We start from the raw sequence: 24,478 nt of genomic DNA on the forward strand, positions 1-24,478 counted from the left end.
TTTGTTAGCCACAGAATAACCACAAGGCAGGTGAAGTTGTGGAAACTTTGGAACTAGTGTCATTTAATGATGCTCTGGAGAACTTGGGCCTATAAAATATGTTCTAGTTCAGTGTTGGCAGGGAGATATGCAACTAACTCCTTATCTAATCTCTGATTCTATGGCTACAGAAAGTCAACAGATTCATCCATGTCTCTGCCACTCCAAAAAACTGAATCAGTGGTAAAACTCTAAATAAGGCAAACCAAGAGGCCACACATTCTGTCTATGTGCTCTCACAAACACTGGTAACACTGGTTGGCTGGTTATTGTAGATACTACAGAGAAATCAGTGTTCACCTTTGCTTGCCAGGGTACCAATTAGGAGAGTACATGCTTGGGTCACTCCTTGAAGGCACCATGTTGGTGGACTACCAGGTAGTCCCATAATGCCTTCAGGACCCAGCCTGTGATCCAACCTGAAAAATGACGAAGGAAACCTCATTCTGTAAAAAGCACTTACTCTCCAAGACTGCCAACAAAATAAGATATGCCCCTTAAAGAAAGCATTCTCTTGACTTACCACCTTCCACTGGGACCCTTACTCTCACTGACTCCCCAGCAACATGACCTATTGAACAACATGATTATACTTGTGTTACCCTCCACATCTACTGACAAACTACTGACTGAAAACTACTCCACTGTTAGACTTAAAAGACACACACTGCACCACTTTGGCTACCTTCAGGAAACAAGAAGCAAATAGAAAGTACACAGTCTAATGAAAGTATAAGTAGGAACACAGACAGAGCTGCAAAACCTACTGGAATACTTCATGTAGTCCAAACACTGCCAAACCATTCTGCTTGCTGTATCACTGCTTAGACATTGGTGATTTTACCTTTTTTTTTTTTTTCTTTTACCCCAAAGACTTTCCTGGGATAAACAAAAGAGGGACAAATTTATTTTGTGTACTTCACTGAAAGACAAACCTGTGAGGGTCCTGGTGTCCTTACAGCTCAGACAACAGACTCCAGACTCTCCAAAGGGAATTCACTAAGGGACCACAAACCAGACATTTAGGCTGTGCATTTTTGTTTTCATAAAACGCTCACCAACAGCTGGTTAGGTGAAAACATGGCCAGAAAACTAACTCCAGTGCCAGTTGATACCATCACATATGCCCAGCCCAGCCACCAGCTAAAGGTAGCTGTCAAAACACACCCACATGCTGATCTACTGCAGCTTGAGTGACTTCTAAGGTGTGACAATTCTTCCTTATTACTTCCTGTGAACAGCTAGACTTGGTCATTACCAGTGGTTTAACTCCCAGTGAATTAGTAAAATGCTGTAGGAAATGTAAGCTGCTATGTTCTCTGCAAGGTGTAATGGGAAAACAAGGAAAGGATCATTTTTGCTAATGGGCTTTGCTTTTTCTTGTAAATTGACTCACCTCCTGTCATAGCCACTTCCATAAGAGAACTGCTGTCGCTGGCTCATGCTCATGTTGGACATTCCTCCAGATGGACTCTGGTTATACATATCTTGTATTCCACTATTAGGCATTTGTCCAGGGGTCATGAAAGGCTCATTGCTTCCAGGCACTGCAACAGTAAGGCAAATTAAATATATTATTCTGGGTGCTTGAAGAGATCTTTCTATTAAATGATGTATTTTAAAATAATGTTCAGATCCTTAACACTGCCAAGGAGAATTAGTTGGTATCTGACAAGCTCTTCAGGGTCTGATGAAAACACATGAAGCAGCACCACTACCAACATCATGGTTATAATAGTAAGGAGCTGCAAGCGAGGAAAGTAAGCTCATCCTATGGACCTGAGCTCATCAGGCACCAGGCAGCTTCTTCTGTAGTTTTCACATCTGTAGATCAACTTGCTCTTGTTCTTTTCACTCCAAACAATGCTAAATATGAATGAAAACACAAACCTTACAAAACAGACTAAAGCAAATCTCCTAGTCTGGATTACAAAGCTGCCAAAATCAGGCTCTTTTTTTCCCATAAAGCCTGCATACACACATGTACACCATAATTTAATTATGGAAAACATGCTGTATCCTGATGTAGCTTATTGAACAGGATGGGCATATTCTATGGGTCTAAGAAAAGGCACATTGACAACTATTATCAGATATAAATCCCCAAGCAAATACAGGAAGAGACTCTATCCTTTAGTCCCTCATAGTAGATACAGAACACAGACATTTCTATTTTGATAGGATAAACATATAACAAAGTACAATAAACCCACTTAATCTTACACGGATATAAAACCTGAAGTGAATCGCAGTCAGAAAGGTTTTTCCCTTCCTCCAGCTGTGTTATGCTAGTATCCACAGCCCAGGTGAAAGAATTTAAAGGGAAACTTTAAAGAAATTCACGTCAGGTTAACTATCTCTTTTAAAGCATCTCCCCATTTCATCACGTATATTTCTTCCCCTGATTTCTGGACCTCCTCTTCCCATTTCTCCCTTTTGCTCCCTTTCAGTTTCCACTTTCTTAATTTCATCTCCTCCATCTGTTCTTCTCTTTTCAACATTGTGAACCCTACTTGTGTTCTTTCCACCCACTTTCCTATATAAGAAGCATGCAAGATTGATTCATTTTAAGCATGTTTTACAATATCCATCTGTAGGTTAAGTGGCCAAAAGGCCAAGAGTCAGGTTTGACAATGATTTTAATTTTTGCTTTCTAAAAATAAACAAATGTTGAGTGTGTTCATTACCTTTTGTCAGGGCCTGCTCAAGTGAGAAAAAAATTAGCTTTCCTATTCTGAAAATACATAAACTGAGACAGAGAGCATTAGGAGACTGGCTCAGTTCCACACACTGATTTCCAAGTTCAGCCCTATTACAACCAGGCATGTTCCTTGACCACTTCATATGCTAACACTGAAGGCCAGCATTGGATTTGCAGGGTGGCTAACCACCTTCAAGAAACCTATGGTGCTGCACAAAATCTAACCTTATGAATTTACGTCATTTTCTGAAATGTATTCCTACAAGCATTTTTAGGATTCTGTTAAGTCTAAAATAAACAGTGTGACTCTGAGAGGGAAAAATATGACCAGACCAGAATGAAACACAATTGTGCTACACCTCTCTTTTTGCTACAAGAATGCCATTTTACCAATAGCAAAATCAGTAAAGAGCTCATTTTGATGACTAGAACATCTTGATTACATAGAAGTAGGGAAGAATACTTAAGCTCCCACATAGAAAATACCTTTTCTCATTCCACCGAAAGGATCTTTATTCGGCTCATATGGCATCCTTCCCATCATATCTGGCATGTTTATTCCCTGCTGGTATGGTGCATTTGGTGTCATGGAGTTTCGCTTTGGGAATGCTGAATCACTTACATCAGAAAAGGGATCATGCACACTAACTGCGCTGTTTCTAGCAGATGAAAAAAAAAGGAGACATTAATATCATCATCTATTTGTAACAACTGTGAAAACAGACTGGACTATTATACACCTAGCCCATAATGCTGTGGCAGTGATGAGTGAAGGATACATCTGAGGAAGATGCAAAATACTTTCACACTACCCAATCATTAAAAAAAATCTACCCACTTTTCCCCCAGACAAGAAACCCTAAAGGGTTTTAAAAGCTAATTCAGCTGTGTGTGTTCCTGTTACTCATAGAAAAGTCTAAATATTTCTGAAATTTCACTAAGCTGTTTTGCTTGTTTTTAAATAGTGAAAGAAAACTCAATCTGAATTAAGGATTACTAAAAAAGATTCTTGTTATCCTTCCTGAAGTATCACAGATGGAGAGAAATAGAACCTAAGTATGTTTGGAGTGACTGTACATAGTTCAGAGCTTCAGTACATTCCTGCTGAAGTCAACAAGAGCCTTTTTGTTGGACTTCAGTGGGATATGGATCCTTAATGAATGTTGGGAAGGCTTCACCTCAGATTAAGTCTGTCTCTGTGACTTACAGGACATAGAACCAAAAGGGATCTCTTAGTCCATCCAGCTGAATCCTCTGCTATCTCAACAACTGTTATTATATATGTTTTTCATAATTTGAATTTAAGTAACACCTTAAAACCACACATTAGTCCTTCCTGAGCATGACCTTTATACCAGAGGAGTTCAGGGTAAACAAGTAAAGGAAGGCTGTGATTCTAAGACGGTGCTGCTGCATTCCACCTTCCTCTGCACTCTTCATATATTCACGTGCACCCCTTTGCACTGGTGCTTGTCTGATCCTTCTCTAGTATTCAGAAGGCTAATGCAGCTCCTAATCCTTCATCCCCTTCCCTCTCTCCCTGCCACTTTTAAGACTCTGACTAGTTCTCCGCAGCATCAGATGAGTGCCCTAACAGTTGGGAAAGACTGGCTTGAACTGCTGTAGAACTGCAGCCTAACTGAAAAATGAGACAAAGCTCTTTTCATACCTGCCACCCTGCATAGGTGTCATCTGTCCATGAGGTGTTGATGCTGGTGTTGGGGGCTTCAAATCGCCTGGCACTTCTGTCATGGAATTACTACCAGTAGACTGTGGAGTCTGTGGGCCTTGCAAGGAACCAGAATTTGCTGGAAAATTAAAGAAACAGGAAATATTAAAAGGTAGCAGCCAAATTCCTGTGGAAAAAATAATTATAAAGTAGAGAAACTGGTTCTTTCATCCGTAAGTATGCTTATAACATACATCTCAGTATTTTAGAACTTCCCCAAAATCCTCTGATACCAGAATATGCTGTGTAGTAATAGTCATCATCTTTCCTGGAACCATGAATTTAATCTGCTGCCTGAAGAAACATGAACAGAAATCATCACCTAGATGAAAGATCCTTTAAATCAGTGGTCAGAGATACAAAGTTAACTGTCCATAGTTTCCAACAGAGTAAATGAAGGTTGTTCTTCGGCACTGCTTCTTCACATAATCACTACCACAACACATACATTTACAGGGCAAATTTCATCCAGAAGCTTTTCCTCACAAATTTAAACTGCTATAATAATATAAATTCATCATTTACCACTAAAGGCAGACATCGCCATGGTGAAACATGGCAAACAATTACTGGCATACTGCAACCCTATGCCATCTTTGAGACAGCATGGCAAAAGATTGTATTTAAGTAAATAGTAAATAGTAAAAGTAAAAGGCAATCTGGGATAAGAAGAAAGTGATCACTGAAAGAATTTGAGCAGGAGGCTATGGCTAACACTCCTAATAAAACTGTAAAAATAGCAACAGACATCTGTAGTTAAGGTCATTTTAGAGTGTATGTCACAGGACCAGGTCAATTCTGCAAAGCATCTATTTCATCTTCAAAAACTTCTATGTTGAGATCTCAGAGTACCTGCACTATTGTCTTCCTTCACCATGGTAAATAGCTCTATTCTTGATATGACAAGCATAGAAAAGCTTGTACTGTTTTATTCCAATGAGACTTAGCAGTAATAAGGGCACTAGATGATACATCATACAAACTAATGATAAAATAAGTCCAGACCAGTCTTTTAAAGTAGACACTGAAGTTATTATCTTCATGTAACTACTGAGGAGAAATACTCCCAGCCCCAAAGACCTGACATAGCAGTTTTCTTATTTAGAAGGTGGTTAAGTGGGAATTAGTAGCAACGTTTAAACCTTGGATCTGACTCCCCTTGTTGCAGAAATTCCACCCCGGGAGAACTTGTAAGATTCAAATCTGTAGATGCAATTGGGGAAAAAAAATTACCAACAGAAAAAAAATCACACATCTAATAGGCTGAGAAAGACATGGCTTTGGCTTGAGAGGTCCTTCTTTATGAACTGTCATGTAGGCATTTTATAGTGCCTGATTATCTACATTCAAGAACCAATTAACAAAACTTTATAAATTACTGTTAGAGGGAAAACTGGAACAAGCAGTATGGTCTTTTCTTCTGTATGTGAAAGAGAGAGTAGTTTATAATTGACTCAGAATCCTAGAACACTCATCATCTTGACAGGCAGAGCTTGTTTTTAACTGAAGAACACCTTTTTTATATGTGTTTCATTTATATCTGTAACACATGTTCCACTATCTGGCAATCAGTTTCAGTAGCAAGTGCATATGTAAAATCCACATTGTGCAGACCACATTGTTCTTGTCCTCAGATCTCCAAGGCATTTTTGGAATATGCTTGCATAGTAATGAGGTTCAAAAAAAGTTTAAGAAAAGCTCTCTGATTGCATTAATACAGTAACAACAATTGCAACAACTAATGCTACAGAGTGACTGAAGGCTTTAGTGATATAATAAAACAAATCCATATGAAAGTAAAATTGTGTTCACATAAAGTGAGCCCGTTGTATATATGATGCCTCCATGAGCCAGGATCATAATCCTGCCCTTGAGCTTTAAACATGATTCTAGATTACTTCTAAAAAGCTTGAGAGCATTTCTGAGTTAAGCCACATGTTGTCACATCTTGTTAGATTAGAGCCACGTAAGTAAACATCTGAGTGTACCCCTATATTTACTGTAAAATATGAGACTGCTTAACCGTGTATTTCTCTTATGGTGGACTACTAACCAGCAATTAACTTCTTCCCTATCCTGCCTGTGCTTTGTGATGGTTATAGGTTATGGTGGTTATGGCTATTTTTGCCCTGCCTCTTTCTAAATGACTAAACCAGATGTAAAAATGGAAGGCAAATGCTATCATGAGAAGTGCAACTTCTGGTACTGCTACCATTGAGCCAGGGAGACTTACACAGGATAGGGACTGCAAGTGTGTCAATCTCTGGACTGGGCCGTCAGCTACCGAGAGGGGCCTGAACGTGAATATGTCCTACAAGAAACTGCCATACACTCAACAGGCCATTGAATAGTTCATCTTTATTTCAGAAATAACATAAATGTAGACAGCACATTCCTTGAGAAAGAATAAGGTGTGTGTACTCTTAATGGTTACTGTTAGCAAAGCAGATACAATCTTTAAACCAACTTAACTTTCTCTTCTGGGATGTGATTTTTGGTACCTTTGCCAAACTTCAGTCAATTCCCCTCAACCTAATTTTATTTTCACAATTTTCAGCTGCAACTGGCCAGTTTTTTTTTTTCTAAAAATATGCCTTTGAAAATATATAGTCCTCTTTTCTTGTCCCCAGAAGAGAAATAGTTTCCTGTGGGTCTTCCAAGCCAAGTATGTATTTGGTCACCTTTTTCACACACAGCACCAGTGGTCCCTTCATTATCTGAAGAAGAGACTTGGTGATAAATGCTGTAAATGTGCCTGTGACAGGGAAAGTACCCTTGCTGTTCCAGTGTTTATTTTGATTTGGTTAAATAAATGTGAAAAAATACCTGTCTCTACGTGGAGATTATTAACTTGCTATAAGCTTACTGCTTGGTTCTCTGAAGATCCTGTTTCTACTTATTTCAGGCTACGGGTGCACGGACTCCCACAGTAATTCAGCTCCTGGCTTGATCTGGGCAGTTTTCAATGTGGAGCTGAGCATAAGAACCTATAGCCAGGAAGCTACCCTGCACAAGCTCTCACAGTTACAAGTGGAGGGAGGTTGGTAAGCAAAGGCAGGGTAACAGGGTTTGTTATGTTGTGAATTTTTTGGAAGCCCAGTTCCTCTTCTGTAGAATGGGAATCATACTACTTTCCCTCTCAGAGGAGTATTGCAAAGGCTGATTAATGCTTGTTGAAGGTCTCAATTACATCTGTAGTGAAGACAAGAAAAACTAAGGAGTAAACTCAAATCTCTGAGTCTGGTTGAAATCAGTGGCACAAGTGAGGATAACAGAATACTGAATAGTCCCTCATTCACTGAGCACTGTCTACTCCATGCACTGAATGACACAAACATTTAATGGAAAAATTTTCAATGTGACTGTGTAATTAAGAGTATATTGAACTGTATATGCACAAGGAAACATAATTAAGGTTGCAAAGATTGTATCTCACTTTTGGCATTTCCTATCTTTTCAGCACTTGACTTTGCATCAGAGCAATACACTTCAAACAGTTTTTGGATAAGAGCATGTGCACACAGGTATCTGCATGCACACACATTAAATGCAAACTAGCTATGTTTTCTCACACATACATTTTACACACATTGCCATTAGCAATGTTTTCTAGTTAAAGAGTACAAAAACAGCACTCCTCTCTGCAGAAAGTACCATATGCTTTTTTCATATTTTACCTTATATTTTACATTTGCTAAGCTGCTCACTGAAATTTCTACACCTATCCTTGCAGGGTTTTTATGATGGTACATGTTTAACTTTGATAGTGGACATTCTGAAATAGAAATGTCAGCTTTAGAAGTGCTTCATAAGCTTCAGTATTAAACAAAGAACTAAGAAGGAAGACAAACAACAGTGTTCTTTCAGAACAGGTAATCTCTGCTTACATGATTCTGCAGCTGATTTGGGGATGCCCCTGAAACAACCTGTGTATACATAGCTACTGAATTCTTCATCCCACATCCACATCTAAGTAATACTCATCTTTCAAGTGTCATCATAACAGATTTGTAAGAACATGTTTTAACAACAGAAAATCCACCCCAAATGAAATAAGATGAACATCTTTGTCAGTGAGAAGGTGGGGTCCTACACACTTCCACAGGTCACTCAATGGCACATATTATTCTCAGCAGCAGGAACTTATAGCACCCGTGTGGCTTCTTGCACAGCCTCCACGCAAAGCCCACTCTTCCTGAAAGTACGGTTTTCGGGAAAGACACTTTATTTACCAGAACAGAATATGCAGTTAAAAAAAAAAAAAAAGAGCAAACGTCTTTCTCTTGCCAGCATTTTTTTCCCTTTAGGAAAAAAAAAAAAAGAAAGAAGAATGCAGCTTCTTAAAACTCCATTAATATGAGGCCTGACGTGCTCTCTAGGATATCCCTACCTTTTGCCAGAAGCTACAAATGTATACTCTAAAGTAAACAATGGAAAGGTTACTGAAGGTTAAGTACATTCACATACTTCAGAGTGAACAGCCAGCCACCACGCTGGGAAGATAATTTACACAGCACGAGCCCAGTGCCCCAGTTAGGCTGGGTTGGGGGCTGCTTGCTGCAGCAGGGCTCCCCTGGGTGGGCACGGATGCAGGGAAAGGGGACACCACTCTCTGTCCCCCCTTCCACCCTTCCCAACCCCTTGCCCATCCATCTTCCATGGGGATTCCCTGGCTGGCCTCATGACACGCTCCCATGACATCACCTGCCTGCTAATAATAGCACTTCAGTCAGCCACCCGCAGGCAGAGACGATGGGTTTGGTTACAGATGCACTCACTGAATGGCTGTGTCGTGTCCCCCCCCACCATTCCCCTCCCCAAGTCTTGTTTCTGTGCTGCCAAGGAAACGCAGGGAACACACTCTCTTGGCGTGCTCTCGCTCCCTCTTTCAAACACAGGCACACAATTTTCCAGGTTTGCTGTAATGAAATCTCTGCTGACATCAGGGCCAGCTGCTGAGTGTTACTCAGGAGCATCCTCAGCTGTACCACTGTGGCCATTCTGTTCATTCAGTACAGGATAAACACTCCGCCTGTAATTTTTAGAGTCATGCATACATAACCACATACTGCAGCTGAGAATCTACAGTGCCACAGCACAGCAATGGAAAATAACTCCTCCGTGCTGACACTCTTTTGAAATTTCTCTGGCACCCATTAGTACTTAGTGTAATGCCCCCAGAATTTCTTTCAATTTAGAATTTGCCACATAATTTGTGCGTATTTTAGTCAGAGCTATCAAACACGCATGACAGGAAGAGCACTTTGTCTTTGCACCCACTTCTGGAAAGCACTGAGGTCCTAGAAATATAAGGATCTGCAATGCCTCTCTCTCTTTAAGGGGTTGTCTGTGCTTCATAAGAGCAGTGAACAGTTGACATGGACCTTGCCACGGACGCAGTAATCAGGACATAAGGCCAACAGGCATCCTCTAATAACTATCCTGTCACCAGGTATCTGCTGCTGGTTGCTGACCCAGACATATTTAAGTTATAATACAAAGGCCTCAGCCTACCACAACATGTCTCCAACTTGCACAGCCTCAGAGCAGTGCAAACCACCCGAAAACACATTCAGGCCCTCACCTCACCCTGGCAGCTCTACAAAAGCACATACCAATGCCTTGCCATCCCATACATTTGACTTACACATCTCATCCTTTCCCTGACTGGGTTCTTCTTACAGCAGTCTCCTCAATACAGTTGTTGAGCTGCACTTCCTAGTACTGGTACGACTACATTCTAAAGGTCTTCTGTAAGGCAGTCATACAAATATCCCTTGGATGTGAGACATCTGGAAGAACTGTGCTTCTAAGCTGTCTAAACTGTTCCTCAGCCTGCTTCCACCTTGAATAACATCTACCTGGGAACTACATCTACATAGCAACTGCATTCTCTGTACTAAGGCAGCAATGTGTTCTTATGAGCAATTGAAATATTTTGTTTTAAAAGTCTTATGAATATCAGGTGATTTTCAAATTCTCATAACTCATTTTAAACTCTCGTAACTAATTAACTTCATAGCATCAGCTGGTTAGAACTGGAAAAAATACAACACCCTCCCCTCTGAGACAAGTCCCCTTGCTTTTTTATCAGAATTAACTTCAGCCCTAATACTGTACCTAGTTCTCCATGAATGGATTTGGCTTCAAAGTGGCTCTGCCTCCATTGAGCTAACTGCACAACAGAGGCTAATGGTTAAAGCAAGGACCTTTGGAGGCTACTGTTTCTTGTTGTATTGGGCTCCTGTTCCCTCTGAATGCCAGAGTAACAGATTAACTAAAGTACATCTACAACTCTACTTCTTTTGTGCAGTTAAAATGTTAATGTTGGTATATACTAAAGGAAAAGGAGCAAGAAAAAAAGCTGACTATTAAAGAGAACAGGCTTGTACTCTCTGCAGCATCTATACCTCAGCGGGATTTCATGTACTAAAGCTGATACACACTGGGAAAGCCTTTCTCCATACAGAAGTGCAGTCCCATTCAGTGACACGAGCTCTTTTCTTGCCAACAAAACAAACCTTGAGATCTTTGCTTGCTTCCCCCTCTTCTAGTCTCTATGTCCTGCTGTGTTTTTATTTTAGAAAAATAGTTTCAGTTCTCCTCGTAGACAGCTTGCTTGAATGTTATGATAAATTTAAACTTGGAGTTTGCCATTTTCATCTGTAGCCTCATGATGCAAAAGAACTCTGTAGAAGTGGTATGTCTGATAATTTTATTCCTTTGTTTCAGGTTTATATATTTAAATAATGATTCTTCACCTCAAAATTCAGCTAATTTGTGGTGATCATCCCTAAAGCAACTACTGAGAGCAGTGTTGCATGGAGAGGGGCAAGGGAGGAGAGAGTAAAGCAACATACTCTTTCAGTTTTAGTACTGCTGTTTAATTTTAGGAACAGCTGAATTTCCTCTTCAACCTCCTTAACAAGTTTAACAGTGTCAGCTCCCCTTACCAGCCTTCTCAGGAGGTGACAGGCATGTCCAGCATCTTTTATTTTTTGCAGTAGTGCACATTCAGGACACTTATGCTCATTTCAGACAGATAAGTATTCGGACTATAGGCTTCACTTCCAGTACCAAATATTCTTCTGCACCTTCTAAACTTGCATTGCAAAGTAACCTCGGTATCTTCTCTATTAAATAATCAGTGGTAGGGTCCCTGATAATCCTTAGTGTTAACAAGGTGGGGGAAATACTTAAGTTATTAAATAGCCATACCTAGGCAGATTTTAACTAAACACTTCCCTGAATCCTTACTCTGCATACATCAGGCTGAAAAAGACTTAAACCTTATTGCTGTTATTGTTTTCTGCACTGACAAAGTACTATCATAAGAAATGATCTTGTAAAGCCTAGAACTGTATTATGTGATTATAAAGGTTTCTGCAATTTTCTAGTATCCACAATAGGATACTGGATCCAGACAGCCTGCAAACTGCCTGCAGAGCTTGCTGGTCCCTGACTTGCCAATTCCCATTTTCAGCCAGTGAACTGCACTAACAGAAATTAAGTTATTTAATACTTTCCTAAAACTGCCTTCTAAAACTTACTGTAGGGAACTGCTGTAAACATTTCAGGAATTATCTTCTCTTCGCAGTAGCAGAAGGTGGTCTGTGTAACAGTAATTGTGAAGGTAGTTTACAAATCTTGTCAAATTATTTTGTTGGTCAGAAAAGCCTAATAACCATCACAACAAAGCAATTTTTTTTCATCTTCCATGGGTAGTCCAGAAGGCAACATCATAGACTAGTACTATGCCTGTCTTGCCTTGAGTATCAATCATGACTATCAAATCTTTAAAGACCTAAGTTAAATTTAGAAAGAAAACAGTGTGGTTTCAAACACCACACCATAAATGCATAAAGAACAGCCAAAATAAAGTGATTTCAGTTCAGATTTTTCAGATGAGAGGATAAAGACAGTGATGCTAATGACTTAGCTGACATACAGGATTAGCAACAAAAGAGTAGAGAGCGTGCCTCCCAGCTATGAGGTCTGGCATTGGGGATACACCACACTCTCTCTACCTGCCACACAACCAACATGAGCTATATTAGAGACCCACACGTCATCAGTCCATCATCTGCCATTCTGACTCTAACTGAAGCTTTACTGACCAACAGTTGTGTTGAATATACTGTTTCTGTCATAGCAAAAGAAGGGCAAGTACCTAAACCTGATCTTTATAGGCAAATGGGTGATCCATTTAGTATCAACTGCCTCCCATCTTACTGCACAGGCCCATGCAGAATCCTATTCCTTCTACTGTGCCAGTGTAACTGAATATTAATGGTATGCTGGTGCACGTCTTTGTATGTTAGAGCAAGCAATGACAAACCAGACACACGACTGCAGATGGCCCTTCAAAGTTGACACTTGACACAAGAGCTAGCTCTAAGTTTGAAAACAAGATGCCAATAACATACTTATCCTTGCTGTTTGTCCAGCATTAGCAAGACACGCTTCTAAATATGTAAACTGCAACCTCGTACCTTCTGCATTCAGAAACCGATTGTGTAAGAGGCTGCAGTTTTTTTGACTTACCAGGAGATGGCGGCTGAATCTTAGGTTGTTTTTTAGTATCTCCAGTGCTGAAGACTTCTGGAGGGGGCTCCTCCCCTCGCTCAATCTTGCACTCGAAGGCAAACAGGTACTGAATGTATTGTTTTTTCAGGGAGCTGGCTGCGCTGCTCGAAGTGCCAACGTTCAAGGTGGTTGCCAGCTCACGCCACTTCTTGTTTTTATTAACCTAGCAAAATAAATGGCAGGATCGTCGGTTTGCAGCAATGTGGTTTGTTTAAGTCAGGAGACGAAAAAGGGGGGGAAAAGAGGGGAATAAAAAGGCACTTAATGTCTTGCTTTGTATTTTTTTTGTTTTCTTTTTTTAACTAATGCTCATTACTCCCACACGAAGTAATGCACAGACAGCATTTACAGTTATAAAACCATTAAGGAACCTGCTGATAGCAACATAAAATGCTTTGCTTGTGGAGAGTCTTATGCATGGTGCATCTTTTAAATGCCTCGCACTCTTCTAGCCTTTGCTTTTCAGTTAGCAATCCATCTCCAAGCAAATTCATGCTTGTTCTCCCCGTCTCTGACACCCACCCACACCCACCATATTCCAATTAAAAAGCAGCTTTTAAAAACTATTTAGAAAGCAGTAAGAGCATTATTCTGCAATTTAAGTGCTTGAGCACTGATATGAAAAATAAATTTTTCTCCAAAATAGCCACCAGCTGTCAAACAGCTCATCCTGCAATTCCTGGTTCAGGTCCTTTCTCCTTAGGGCTTCTTGCAGGGACAGATCAATGATCCTTTGGCTAGATGAGAGGCAGAGTGAAGTGAGGCCCTTAATTAATTACAGCAGACTTCAAACACACAGGGCTAGTCCAGCAATACTCTGTATTACAATGCTGACTGCACAACTCCGCTGCGAGTCTTGTTTGCAGTGTACGGCTGAGAATATTGAGAGACTCTGCTCAAGAGTTCCTCAAACACAGCTGATCTGTAATAACAGTGAAGTTCATTTGTCATCCTGGATGATGCCTCTTGCTCACTCGGAGGTACCACTCAGGCAGACAGTATTTTTGCTGTAATACCTGATGTCCCAGAGTTCATTCAACCAGTTGTGCAATTGCTAAGTGTCATCCAAGGAGGGGAGTGGCACTGAAATAAATGAACTTTAAAGGTCTAAGCATCTCAGCTTCTGCTGGGGATGAATTCTGATTCCATGATGACTACTACTTGCCCTGAGGCCCCAGATTTTAATGACTCCAACTTCACTTATATAACTACATAGGTTATCGTTAGCCATACTGTTCCTAAGCCTGTGTGCTAGCAAAGGAAACATTTTTGACATTTCTTTCAATGTTTAATAACACCATAACTGCTGCCACTCAGTGAAGATCTTTAGAGGATAGCATTGATAGCAACCAGGTTTTTATTTCCCTGGTACACCCTGCGAGAATCCAGGAGTTAAAGGAGATGAGATTTTCATAAACTGCCCTTGTTGAGGCTTGAAATGCAGCTATACAGCCCTTTGTGCCTACTGGCTTGCAGCTAAGTGGTGCGTAATGAACACATTGCATAATGCAAACAGAAACATTCATGCCTAAATGCCCAGTATATTGGCATTTAAAAGAAGACTGCCAACAGCTGGTCTGTTCATGTTAGGACCCCATCAATTGCAACTGTTCACAGAATATGCATCGCTGCTGCACAGCTCCGCTCCCTGTCTCTTCCCAGGCAGAATTACGAGATGTGGAGTGCAGCAGTTGGAGCAACAGCTTTTTAGGAGAGCAGGACACAGGTGCCTTTCAATAAACCTCAGCAAGGAAAGCTCTGTGCCTCTCACTAGTAGTAATTATCATTCATGAGGGCACACACGCAAAACCAGGAGCCTCTATTTTAAGGATCAATTTTTACCAGTACCGAAGAACACACATTTGTAACTCAAGCTCTTTCAAAAATCAGTCTAAATGAACACCATCTACTCTTTGGCAAAGCATAATGCCTGTCATTGCAAATCAACACCAAGTGTCCCAAAATAATAAGCAAACATGAATGACTCTCTAGAATATCCCATCTGCCCCCCATCTTGCCTAATTTTTGATGCTAAGAATCATACTATGGGCACAATCATGCTGTATGAGGCAGAGCAGCTGCATGATACAATTTATCTGTAATAAAGTTTCTGAGCTAAAAGTAATCAAATCTTTATGATGCTGGGGGGCATGAGCTGATCGCTAAAAATGTCAGGATAACATCTCTTACCCATATACAGCACTTAACAGCTGGCAAGGTGAACTATGTTACGTTTCTCTGCCTACCTTTAATAACAGGAATAGTTGAAATCTCTGCACTTGAAGGGCCAATGATCTAATGCAGTAGTCAAATCTTATGTACTAATACTGTGTACAATTAAAAAAAGCATTGAGAACAATGCTAACTGATGTTGGACATTTCCTTCTTGAACTAACCATACAGATTATTAAAATGTGCTCTGTTTCTGAGGATCTAATTTGCCATATTTTTAAGTTCAAATTTTGTAATTAGTGTAAAATCATATCTATTTGAATATTCAATATTACCTATTTTATATTAAACATTGCATATATGTATTTATCTATATAGCTATGCTTAGGACCTCATCCTGCGAAGCACTGATCATCTACAAATGTTCTTGAATCCACAAAAATTATGGGTCTCAACACTTCACAGTACCTTCTAGCATCTAGTCAGAGTGATCCCCTAGATGCCAGGGATGCTTTGTAAGAACATTAGGCAAGGACAGATGACTTCAAATACTAAATCTAAGGCTGCAAATACTGACTGTTTTCTCCTGCTTTCCCTTCTGATGGTGCAAGACAATGAAACGTTTTGCTCTGAGGTGATCAGTCTTACAGAACTCACAATTAATTTCCAAACATCCCTTTGTAAAACTTCCAGTTAACTGCTGCAAACAAAAAACAAAGCTTCTCTCTCCCATTTCTTATTCTCAGGTCTTCTCGCTTTCATTTTTCATCTTGGTTCAGTAATTCACCTTTTCCTTGTAATCATTATGTTTGTAAGGCAACCCAAAATGTCCTGTAAGCATTTTCCAAACACAGGGAAAGCACAGTCCATGTCTTAGAAACAAACGTACCATACAGAGACACTCAGAGATGAAAGGTTTGGGATGAAGGACTGTTTCAAGAATGTATCTGACATCTCTTTTGAGAGATCAATTATTTGTCCTAGAGGTAGTATCCCTATCTGGGAAGGATGGACTTAAAAATCTCCTTTTCCTTTTAGCTTTATCATCTGTTACTTACTTGTAACTTTGATCCAATGGCCTTTTCCTCTTTTTTTTCTTTTAGTGGAGTTACTGGATTCCCCTGAACAGGTAAAAATTTCATCTGTCTACAGCAATGGCCAATTTTGATTCAAACTGCAGAGTTTTAGGCCAATTACACAGACAAGATGAACTCCAAATATTAAAGCACAAATATTAAAAGCAAATATGAAAGCACAAAACTATTTTCTTCAACAATGTTTTCAGGGCTGAAAAGGTAATGGTGTAACCAGCAGGAAACACTCTAGAAAAGAGAGTGTGCATCAAGTTTTCAAGAGGTTCACTTTCAAGCACCACTTCTCACCTGTGCTAAACCTCCAATCTCTTTGACACAGACGTAGAGCCTGAACAGGTCCAGGGGCTTCTTGCCCACAGCCGGCAGGCTGGCCACGGGCGTGCCCCTCTCCTCCATGAAGGTGAGGTACCGATCGACCCACATCTTGCGCTCTGGCTCATTTCCCAGCTCATAGACTTTAGTGATCTTCTCTCCAGTTGTGGTAGAGGAACTTGATTTCTAAACCGCAAGAAGAAAGAAAAGAGTTGGGGGAAGGGTGGGAGGGGGAGGGAAAAGAAAGTAAGAAACTCACAACACTGAAAAAGAGAAGATGTCAAACAAACTAAAGCTATCACACAACAGTCAGGAATGAAGGCTACTAGTTCAGGCACAAACAGTACATTCTGTCCATATATGGAAAATTCAGCTTCTAAAACAAAGGGCCCAAACTCCCCATTTTCATATTTCTTTCACTGATTGGAACTTTGAATCCCAGAAGGCAAGTTTCTGATGCTGCCTCATGTCATTTTAAGAGGTGGTAGCTCTCACACAGTGAATCTCACCCACTTGTTTCAAAGTGTTTTGCAAGCAATAATTTGAGTAAAATTAAGAATAAGATTGTCCCACACAAGTTCACATAATCCTAAAACCAAATCAAATCAACCATTTAATCTTTGGATGCCAAAAGGGGCTAGAAAGCCTGAAAGTGTTCCTCCAGAACAGGCATTGCAGAAAAGTAGCCTAAAGTGTGATTGATGGCAGTACACTGAGGAGTACTCTCAGAGTCACAAATGGTTATGCTTTCCTACCCTGTCACACCACTGCTGGCCAAAAAGCCAGATGACCAAATGCCTACAATACAAGGAGACTGGTGGCTATGCTATGTGTGAACTGCCAGTTAGCTTTCTGAGACAAAAATGCCCCAGTAGGTGCTACTCTCCTCCCTTGAAAACAGACATAAGACATTAATCTCACATGTCCTACCTAGCAAAGAGAGTGTGTATTAAGACCTGCTGAAAATGAGGGATGCACAGCAATCAGAGCTGAATCACCACTAGGAAAAGTGAAAGAGGTGGAAGAGGAGAATTCTGTCTCATGAGGCAAAAATGCAAAAGGAAACCCCTTTTCCTGCTGCTATTTGGTCTTCACAGCTGATGAAAACTCTTCATGCCCTTTCCTTCTCTATGTGGATATGGCAGAAAACACTGAGGCCGATACACAAGCTTTACCTTCTCACACTATCTTTTCTGTGCAGTATGACCCTGTGAGCTGGGCTCTGTGCCATGTGTGGATGGACTACACACTAACTGAGCTGCCTTTTATCAGACAGCACAGAGGGGCTGCTGCTGTTGCAGGAAGACCCCCCTCCTTGCAGAAGGTGAAGTGATTTGATCAGCAGTGGGAGATAGAAGTGGTTCAGAATTAAACACTAGAGAAAAAAGATTGATATAAAGCTTCAGGAAAGGAGCCAGATTTATGAAGGAAAGCATATCTGTATAGTGAAATTCTAAACTTTGTTGTTGATTGCAGTAGACACTTTAAACTCATCTAGTCAATCACTCTTTTCCTTTTCCTTATTTGAGCAGGAGACAGCACTATTCTGACGAAAACAGGAACTTACTTCTAGTTGAACATCCCTGAAGAAGACCCTAGTTGTACCCCACAGATGCGAGAGAACCACCCACTTGGTCCGTGTTCCTGCATAGTGCTGGTGAGGACTGGCACTCAACAGTACAAAGATGCGGCAGGGTAGCATCCGTCTGCCAATGATTTTAAAAACATTGCCACCATTCATCTTGCATGTTAGCCCGGAAAATATGACAGGCTCTCTATCTCCCTCCAGCCATTAGCTGAAACTTGGCAATGCTGGAGGAGAGCCAGGAGAAAAGAGACCTGAAGCCAAGGGGGGGGGGGGTGACCCAGCAGTTCCATGAGCTATTGCTGTTCTTTCCAGTGAATGGACATTCATTTTAATTAAATAAACAGCCTCCTGTAAAGTTTTCTGCCTTGCTTTCTGATACTGTAACTCCCCTACAGTAGTCCTTCCTGCAGACAGACATTATTACCTTTCTTACTTAGAAATGACATGCACTCCTGAATTTACTTAAGCCAGACTCAGTTGTGTTACAACACCTACTGAAGTCAGAGTCAGGGCTGAATTTGCTGTATTAATACTAAGTGGCTGGCAGGAAAGTACTCTGACATGAGTCTTGCAGATTATGCAATGAAAGTACAAACTGATTCTGTAATGGCAATCAGTTTACTGAAAGTATCACTTCCAATGTATCTGGATGTTACAGAAGACCCATTTAACTCTCTTCAGCAAATATACTTTGCCAAAGAATTTTTGGGGGGTAAGTGGAACGAGGGAAGTAGGCAAGTCATGTTGCTACTAACCTGATATTGTAGTGAGAATGGATGTATGAGCACACAAGCTTGAAGAGCTGAATAAAATGGAGCTACTCCACTACCAACTGCACTAAGAACAATCTGCTGCTGATTAGCATTAATTTTAATCTGACATTTATGATGCCACGGAACTCTAATAAAAATGAAGGTGGGGAATTTCAGCTTTTACCCATCAATTTTTCTACGTGCTTATATTCTAACATAGGAGGCAACAAAACAGTTCCTGTTTCACTTTTATGGTAGTTTCTGATTAAGAATATTCAGATTTACTGGTTTTACATCTTTATTTTTATATGGTAAAATTCTCTTTTTCAAATCAGATTCAGGGCAGAACGGAAACAGTTAAGAATTTCTCATTCTGGGTTTTTCTGCTATACAGCTCAAATGATGCTGCTTTTCAGCAGTGTGGCAGTAGGCTTTAAAATGACAGTATAATCTGAAAACTTTTCACAGCTTACAGAAGGTAAGAAGTGTTCCTTACTGTGTGAGCTTTCAGGCTGTCATGCTTTGTAAAATGGGTGCAATTTTCTTCTAAAATGAAATGTTAACTTTAGAAGAATGCACTGGAGGGGAGAATGCTGTTCCTCAAGAGTGAAGATCTTTTTCCCTTTTCTGTTTTCATAAATGTAAACATATAAAAATGACAGATGTGTGCAAGCTAGTCTACACACAAATGAACTTCAGTTCCACATGGGAAGGTTCAGCTGGAAGCCTGAATTTGCCTATAGGTACATGTTAACCCTCAGAAAATAAGGGGTTTTTACAAAATGATCCCATTAAGAGATTGTTAACTAAACTATGTGCTAGACAATGCTGGAAGAATACAGACTATGAGCTATTCTGTAGTCTGCTGATAATTTGGGTGATAAAAGAATGCTAGTGCGAGCCTGTGGCACACACCTTTACCAATTTAGTTCTATTCTACTCTGCCCTTGATCCTGAGCACTCTTCTAACATGGTACAACTTGCCATTTTTAAATGTGTGATCTAAAAAAACTCACCAAAGTATGTGGATAGTAAAGCCAATTCAGATATTAAATCTGTCCAACACCATACTTTGTTTTTAATACCCCTACCACCTATTAAAACTGTTTTATATGCACACCCTTGTATGGTGAGTCTGCAGAATCCTTCAGAGCAAACACAAATTTCTGTAGGAGTTCTTTTCACATTAAGGCAGCGGATAGTTGTTTCTGTACGTATCTTTAAGCACCTATATTTATAGAACTATCTTCTGTTCATTTCCCCCGCTTCAACAAAGAATTTGCCAATATTACATTTATTACACAGACCTGTTTTACTACAGAACAGAGTGTGCATACACAGGCAGCAAAAAGCCAAATCACTGGCAGAAGCTTTTGCAGGACACAAACCTTTGTCATATTTTCCTCCTGAAGGACTCTGCAGACCCCTCACAGCTAGCACTGTGGAGATATGGTTCTATTCAGGTGTATTCACTGTCATGTTCATGGGTACCTACAGACAGTGAGTAGCATTTCATGGGTTTTTCATAACCTACTGTTTTATTCATGTTGCAGTGACCCTGCATAGTTCACACACACACTTGAAATTTCTCTTCTGAAGAATTTTAAAGCCACCTTGCCACTGTCAGAGATTCACATTATGTGCAAAATTAGCATAGCAGAAGTGTCCTTTTACCGATGTACCTGAAGAGCCCTCAAAACATAATGCTCAACGATTCCTTCTCCACATTTTCTCATACCTCACTTCCATATAAAACTAGTGAAAGAGAGGATCCACTTTAGGATCACAGGGATACTGTGAAGTGAATTACAGACCCCTGCTTTTATCCTCTGCTGTAATGGAAAAGTTGTAGCACATGAAGCAGCTTTAGCATTTAATGAACAAATTCAGGCCGTTTTCAAGTGTAACAAAATGCTTGGAATCAATCATTCCAGTCTATGTCAGGCTGCTGCTGAAGTCAACGAAGTTATCCAATACCCTGGCCTTCATAGGTAAAAAGGGATCAACTAACTTACAGGACTTACTTTTCTATCATTCCAAAGCAGTGCATTTATCCATATCTGTGTACCAAGAAGCTAACTGAAGCTAAATATGCAGCAGCATTTGGACAGAAGGGCATTCAAAAGAAACTGAAAGCATAAACTTCCCTCATTTATTTTTTCTAATGCTGTACTTTGATGTATTTACAGGGAAAAAACTCCATGTTCATGATGACTTCACAGTTTGTTACTCAGTTTATGCAATGAGCGCAGGAATGTATTATCATTTGGTATCATTTGGTAGCCTTGTAGAAGAAGAACTTGTGTTGCGACAGCCTGTGCAGTAACTCCTGGCTTTCCTCCAGAAAACTGCCCAACCAAACAATACCCAAAACACTACTACAAAGAAAAATATCAGAGCTTTTGCTACCACACTTTCAGAAATGCTGTTAAGAAAAAGATGAGACTTTGTGGGAACAAGTAACACCAGCTGCCTTCTGAGACTCAAAGTTGCTGCCAATAAATATCGAAACATTAAGGTGGTGCATTTCATGCCATGCTGCCCCTTTGCTCAGGGGATTCACCAGATGTCTGGTTTTTGGATGGGTGGACCTTTTTCCCTCCAATTAGCCTTCCTCTGTTTGCCCTGAAAGTCTTCAACATACCACTTTGTGAAAATTAAGTTGTTGTCGAAGAATTGTTGCTAATTTAAGTGCACATTAACATTGTAAAAAACCCTTAATATTCCTCACCAGATTATATTTCAGTATTTTTTTACAGAGAAGTTGTGATCATTATGACTTTTGGAAAAATGAAAGGAAAGAAGAACAAAATATATTTTTCTAATTCAAAAAACAACAAAGCAAAAATGACCAAGTGGACATTTGCTCCCCATAGGCCATATCAGCTTATGTCTGCATTCTCTTGCCTATATATGCATATGCATTTTCTATTTCTGTACATATAGATACGTATAATCACGAAACTCATTTTTAGCTCCACACATGTCTCTCAGGTTCTTCTTTACAACCTGCATGAGGATGACTAAACATTATTCATCTAAAAATAGCTTTTTAAAAACATATACACATCAGGTTTTCCTACCCACAATCTGGGTTATTTCAAAGTAACTGAATGAAGCAAATCAGAAATTATTTTGTTTCAAGACTTTTGCCTGTATTTTCAAATACACACTTAAAAATGTTTTAAAAATAGACCTGGCAGCGTTTTTGCAGTGCCAAGTCTACAATTTGAACTTTGATGGATATTCAACGGTGGAGATTTCTCATTTTGTTTTGTTTTTTTTTTTTTTTTTCTTAAATAATCCTAGCAAAGACAAGCAGCAACCAGAGTGAAGTCAGTTGTGTGAAGGAGTTTGGGCCCAGGAACAGAAATGGAATTGTCCTTAACAACACATTCAGCATGCTTGAAAGCTGATGCATTACAGGAAGGATGTTTTCTTCACAACAACTGCTGTATTACCACACAGCACACTTGCATGATGCACACAATTTTACTCTTTCTTATTTCAAAGTACTCTTGGGACAAATTTTGCCCTGGGATAAGCATGCTCAGGCCCCACTGAAGCCAGACAGTGGAACTTACAGTCATGTGTCCGAGAGCAGAATTTGTACCCAGTGTTATAAAGAAAGAAAACTGTTTAGTGGATAAATAATGAATAAAAGGAATTTACGAAACAAACAAGCAAGCATTAAAGTATATTTAATTACAAAAAAATAAACAAAAACCAAAAAAACAGAGCCACTTACAGGGCTTGATGGAGTCTTTGGCCAGCCTGGGCTGCTAATGCTATCACTTTCATCTCCATGAAATGAGGAGATGCTAGCAGAGCTTGGGGACATTGGGGAAGGGACTGGCAGGTTGCCTGGGGTTGGGGGCTGAGAAATACCCTGAGAGCTGTAGCTATCCTGTGGTAGAGGAATAAAAAAAAAATAGTATGACAAAGGCAGGGCAAACTTTATTAAAACCAAAAAAATACATCCAGTTTAACAGACTGACCAATTGTTATATATAAAATATATATAAACAGAGAGACACATACAGAAAACACACACATATATAAATATATTTATATATATATAAAAGGTATAAGAACAACATTGTTAATTAGTATAATTTGGAAAGTTTGCTGGATGCTTGGCTAAAGTCACTAAGCCACCATGCTTATTTCAAGCTCACATGGAATGCTAAGCATGGGTTTCCCCTTATGAAAGCAAGAAAAAAAAACAAGCCGTTCACCTTATTTTAACAAATAAGGTAGGAAAGCAAAATATTAAAGTATGTTGCTCCTGCTGAGGCGGCCAAAACAGGAAGCTATAACTGAAGGCAGAGAAAAATGGCTGCAAGTATCAAAACCAGGCAAGACCCTTCTTTCCCACCCACCTGGCACAGCTGAATCCCCACGCAACTTTTGGCTTGGGTTGCTTTGCCCCCGCAAGTTAAAATGCCGTGAGAACTAGTAACTTTCAGATCCACATAGTGAAGGAAAATTGGAAAAAAATACAAGAAAAGAAACAAACAGAGAGGTTGCACGTGAATGGAAAGGCATGCAGGAAAGAACAGAAGTGGGTAGGCCAAAACCAGAAGATGAGAGACAACACAGCAGACTTTTGCGGGCTGAACCAACACCACGTGCGGAGACTGTAAATACCTTTGACTTGCTCTCGGGTTGGGGGGGTCCTTCTTCTTTGCCATCTGCTTTGAGAGGAAGGGGTAGTTTGGACTCACCGGATGTCATCATATCTGCAAGACCCATAGGTGCTAATCGAAAACAGGAGAAACAGTTAAGCATGACTACGTCTGGTTTTGTAGGAAAAAAATGCTTCCTACTGAAGACTGTGGCACCACATGAAGCAGGGGTTATCCCACCTCCATCCTGTTATTCTAGCATCTGGAAACCTGGAAACCTCTTCAGTTGAAGTGAGGAAATAGAGGAGAATGAAGGAGGGGAGAATACAAAAACCATGCAACAACAAACACTTTACAGAGCAAAATTCATTCTTCATGCTGCTGGTAGCCTTCAGCTGTCTCCACATTTGACCACTACGTTTTAACAGAACAGCCTATTAATAACTACTGCAGTCCTTTAGCAACAGAAAAATGTAAATAAAAAAGATGTGCATTTTGCTCGCCATGTTGAATCTGAGAAAAAGGCTCTTTCCCAATTACATTTGTATGAAAGTTGGTGGCCAGCAGATAATTCCTGCCCCTACTGACTTCAGTATGAATGGCTCAGCCACTGTGATTCTTAACTACAGAACTATAAGCTGTAAACTCTGCTCTGTTGGAGAACCAGCACTCAACTTATTCCCTTCCTGCCAAAATGAGGTGGGACTATAATGAACACACAAATGTCTTTCTTTGATAACCGCATGTAGTTGCTTCCCAGGAGTGTGGGGAGATAAAGGGGGTTTTATTTGAAGATGCTAGTGCTATGTATAGGATTATTGCTGCAGAGCTGCTGGGTTCCTGGATTTCTAGAAAGATGCAAGAAACATTCAGACAA

General features: G+C 40.1%; 1 protein-coding gene across 3 annotated transcripts in view; it reads right to left on the reverse strand.

Annotated features, from left to right (window-relative positions):
• The window catches only part of ARID1B (AT-rich interaction domain 1B), a 329,860-nt gene that overhangs the window by 12,085 nt on the left and 293,297 nt on the right, over nt 1-24,478 (reverse strand). For all 3 annotated transcript variants that reach the window (XM_034060376.1, XM_034060377.1, XM_034060378.1), the window contains 7 exons: nt 23,624-23,733; nt 22,722-22,880; nt 16,610-16,819; nt 13,014-13,218; nt 4,410-4,548; nt 3,227-3,399; nt 1,436-1,586 (listed from right to left, as the gene is read on the reverse strand). In XM_034060376.1, the coding sequence (XP_033916267.1) occupies nt 1,436-1,586; nt 3,227-3,399; nt 4,410-4,548; nt 13,014-13,218; nt 16,610-16,819; nt 22,722-22,880; nt 23,624-23,733 (1,147 nt within the window). The remainder of the gene's footprint in view (nt 1-1,435; nt 1,587-3,226; nt 3,400-4,409; nt 4,549-13,013; nt 13,219-16,609; nt 16,820-22,721; nt 22,881-23,623; nt 23,734-24,478) is intronic.

This window comes from Melopsittacus undulatus, chromosome 3 (genome assembly GCF_012275295.1).
Source record: "Melopsittacus undulatus isolate bMelUnd1 chromosome 3, bMelUnd1.mat.Z, whole genome shotgun sequence".
Taxonomy (NCBI): Eukaryota; Metazoa; Chordata; class Aves; order Psittaciformes; family Psittaculidae; genus Melopsittacus; species Melopsittacus undulatus.